Here is a 4,410-nt window from a genome sequence, read left to right on the forward strand (position 1 = left end):
TCTGGGCTCTCTTGGTGTCCCGTAAACATTCCTCCAGAACTCCACTCCCCTCTCAGCCTGTGTGAGCCCCCCCTCCCGGGCCTCCACCCCTAGCCCAGCCCCAGCCCGGCACTCCCCTCGCACTCACAGCTCCTCCTCAGACAAGGACACACACACACACACACACACACACACACACACACACAGATGTCATGGAAGCACAGAGGCTGGGACAGGAGAAGACACGCAGGGGCACGCTGCCGGCCCACGGGACATATTCAGGAGACAAGCTGGGTCAGGAACTCCATTCCTGGCGAAACCTCAGAAACCAGAACCAGGAGAACACCTGCTAGGTGGGCATCCCTGAGGTATACTCAGGGTACTCCTGGGAGACCAGAGCTTCACGCAAAAAAGACATACCTGGGTGCAGAAATAGGACCACAGCTTGTTCTGTGGGAGCCACCCACGGGGGTGCCTAAAGACCCAGGCTGGGAACCCAGCCTTACCAGGAACCATGTGACCTTGGAAGTGACTGGCCTCCCTGGACCTCAGTTTGTCCATCTGTAAGATGGGAATGAGAATAGAATCCACTTACCAGACTAGAGGGAGGATGTCCTGGGTTAGTGAACATTCAGTTCCTTGCATGTGGTGACTGTGGTGACAACAGCTGACAAGGTGCCCTTGATTTTTTTGCATCTCATCTGTGTGTCTCTGTGTACTTGCATTGGGGTCTCCCTCTGGTGGGATTGTGTATTCTGCTCCTTGCAGATCCAGTGCCTGTGTGTTGGTTCTGTTATGTGTCCATTTTCATGCCCCTATGTGTTTTGTACGTGGGGGTCTCTGCTGTCACGAGAATGTCTGAGTTTGAATTAGAGCAACAAACAAACGTTAAATGTCTTGTTAAACTTGGCAAGAGTGCAAGTGAAATCAGAGACATGTTAGTCCAAGTTTATGGGGATAATATCGTGAAGAAAACAGCAGTGTACAAATGAATTAAACGTTTTTCTGAGGGGAGAGAATGTGTTACTGATGAAGAGAGGTCAGGGCAGCCAGTAACAAGAAGAACTGACAAAAACATTGCAAAAATTCATCGAATTGTGCATCAAAATCATCGGCTGACGGTGAGAAGCATAGCAGACCAAGTAAACATCGATAGAGAAACAGTTAGGAAAATCTTTTTTTTTTTTTTAAAGATTTTATTGGGGAAGGGGAAAAAGACTTTATTGGGGAACAGTGTGTATTTCCAGGACTTTTTGTTGGGGAACAGTAGTGTGTTTTTCCCAGGACTCATCAGCTCCACCCAAGTCAAGTTGTTGTCCTTCCAATTTTAGTTGTGGAGGGCACAACTCAGCTCCAGTCGCCATTGTTAGATGCAGGGGGCACAGCCCACCATCCCTTGCGGGAGTCGAACTGGCAACCCCTTGTGGTTGAGAGGACGCTCTCCAAGCAACTGAGCCATCCGGGAGCTCAGCAGCAGCTGAGCTCAAGGTGCCGTGTTCAATCTTAGTTGCGGGCAGAGCCCACCATCCCTTGTGGGAGTCGAGGAGTTGAGGAGTCCAACCGGCAACATTGTGGTTGAAAGCCCGTGCTCCAACCAACTGAGCCATCTGGCCACCCGGGAGCTCAGCGGCAGCTCATTGACTTCATTCTAGTTGCGGAGGGCGCAGCTCGCTGGCCCATGTGGGAATTGAACCAGCAGCCCCGTTGCCCAGAACTTGCGCTCTAACCAACTGAGCCACCCATCCACCTCCAGTTAGGATAATCTTAACTGAAAATCTTGGCATGAAAAAGGTGTTTGCAAAAATGGTCCCGATGGAGCTCACTGATGAACAAAAGCAAAGGAGAGTAGAAGTTTGCCAAGATCTTTTGGAAAGGCAAGATGATGTTTTGGACAATGTTATCATTGGTGATGAAACATGCATATACCAACACGACCCTGAAACAAAGCATCAAAGTGCACGATGGAAGTCAGCCAATTCACGACCAAAAAAGTTCCATCAGTCCAAATCAAGAGTCAAAACAATGTTGCTAAACTTTTTTGATATCAGAGAAATTAGTCACTGTGAATTTGTACCAACTGGACAAACAGTTAACCAAGTTTACTATTTGGAAGTGCTGAAAAGACTGTGTGAAAAAGTTAGACCACCTGGACTTTTGGCCAACAATTCATGGCTCTTGTATCACTACAATGCACCAGCCTACGTGGCACTGTCTGTGAGAGAGTTCTTAGCCAGTAAATAAATAACTGTACTGGAACACCCTCTCTACTCACCTGATCTGGCTCCCAATGACTTTCTTTACCCAAAGATAAAGGAAATATTGAAAGGAAGACATTTGGATGAGATTCAAGACATAAAGGGTAATATGACAACAGCTCTGATGGCCATTCCAGAAAAAGAGTTCCAAAATTGCTTTGAAGGATGAACTATGTGCTGGCATCAGTGCATAGCTTCCCAAGAGGAGTATTTCAAAGGTGACCATAGTGATATTCAACAATGAAGTATATAGTACTAGTTCTAGGATGAGTTCACGAACTTAATGGTCAGACCTCATTTTTGCAATTTACTATTAAATGCATTTAAAAAATAAGGTGGATAGTAATGTTCCCTGTGCCATGGGCTGGATATTCCACAGTGAGCAAGACAAATCTCTGCCCTCATGGAGCTCACATTCCTAGGGGAAGAGTGACAACAACCAGATAAGCATTTATCAGAATGCAACATAGGCAATGAAGAAAAATAAAGCAAAGTGTGGGGAGAGAATAGCAAAGTGTGGGAGCATCATTTTAGAGAAGGTGGCCAAGAAGGGCCTCTCTGAGGTTATGATCAAGATCTGAAGTAAATTAGCAAGTGAGTCATGTAGGGAAGGGCATTCCAGGCAGAGAGAACAGACAGTGCAAAGGCCTGGAGGTAGGCTGTGCAGAAATTCAAGGAAGAGACCCATGTGGCTGAAAAGCATGGGTGTCAGGGAGGAGGTGAGGTCAGTGAGGGCCTTGGCCTAGCGAGAACTTTGGCTATTTCAATAATGATACAACCCACTGACTTTATTGAGATATAATTGACAAATAAAATTGAACAAACTTAAAGTGTATAACATGATTTAATACACACACACGTATTTTCATCTTAACAGTTTTTAATGAAAGCTGTACATAAGATTACTTTATACCTGCATCTTCTCAATTGTTTCTTCATTATATTTGCCCTTTTCCTTTCCTACTTAGTGAAATTTGGCTTTCCATTTAAGGTTCTTTTTATGGTTTTCGTCCAGCTTTGGTCTAGTGATAACCACCTTGCTGGGGTGAATGCCCCCCTGAACAGTGGTGCCATTAGCCTTCTTCCACCGCACTGGCTCGATGTAGGTGACGTATTTCTTCCTGTAACCCTGGGCTACTTTGCCAATTTGCTGTCCTTCGTAGTGTCCTCGGACAACTTGAATTTTATCATCCTTTCGGATGGGCATGGATCGAACATTGTACTTCTGTCTCAGCTCTTTGGAAAGAGAAGACATAATCTTCCTGCGAATGTGGGAAGGTGCATTGAAATGCCTTTTACCGTTCTTGCTCTGGTCAGAAGTCACAAAAATGTTGAACTTCATTTTGGCTGCTGGTTCTTCAGTGATGGCAGCAGAATGGAAGAGCTATATGTGTATATTTTGAAATGATTACCACAATAAAGTTAGTTAACACATCCATCACCTCACATAGTTGCCATTTTTTTTGTGGTGAGAACATTTAAGATCCACTCTGCTAGTAAATTTCAATTATATACTACAGTATTATTAACTATAAACACCATGTTATATATTAGATCCTCGAACTTATTCATTTTTATAACTGAAAGTTTGTACCCTTGACCAACATCTTCTCATATCCCTCATCCCCCAGCCCCTGGCCATCACCATTCTGCTCCTTGTTTCTTTTTAATTAATTAATTTTTATTGAGATATAATTGACATAACATTACATTAGCTTCAGGTGTATAACATAGTAATTCAATGTTCGTATATACGGCAAAATGATTATCACAGTAAATCTAGTTAACATCCATCATCATATATAGTTACAAAAGTTCTGTTTCTGGTGATGGAAACTTTTAGGATCTACTCTCTTAGCAACTTTCAAATATACAATGCAGTATTATTGTATTGTACCATATTATTAACTATGCCATCATGCTGTACATTACATCTGTCTCTGTTTCTATGAGTCAGCTTTTTTAGATTCTACATATATGAGTAAGCAAGATCATAAGATCATAGAGTATTAATATTTGTTTTTCTCTGATTTATTTTACTTAGCATAGTACTCTCAGGTTCCATCCATATTGTCACAAGTTGTAGGATTTCCTTTTTATGGTTGAATAATATTCCATTTTATACATTTTACACACACACACACACACACACACACACACACACACACACACTCAG

At 43.2% G+C, this 4,410-nt stretch overlaps 1 protein-coding gene across 1 annotated transcript; it reads right to left on the minus strand.

Moving 5' to 3' along the window:
* Nucleotides 1–3,198: 3,198 nt before the first annotated feature.
* LOC109458022 (large ribosomal subunit protein uL24) lies at nt 3,199–3,829 on the minus strand. The gene has a single exon (XM_019751330.2). It carries the CDS (start codon nt 3,574–3,576, stop codon nt 3,199–3,201), a length of 378 nt encoding a protein of 125 aa, XP_019606889.2. The 5' UTR covers nt 3,577–3,829.
* Nucleotides 3,830–4,410: the final 581 nt, after the last annotated feature.

Source organism: Rhinolophus sinicus, linkage group LG11 (assembly GCF_036562045.2).
Source record: "Rhinolophus sinicus isolate RSC01 linkage group LG11, ASM3656204v1, whole genome shotgun sequence".
Taxonomy (NCBI): Eukaryota; Metazoa; Chordata; class Mammalia; order Chiroptera; family Rhinolophidae; genus Rhinolophus; species Rhinolophus sinicus.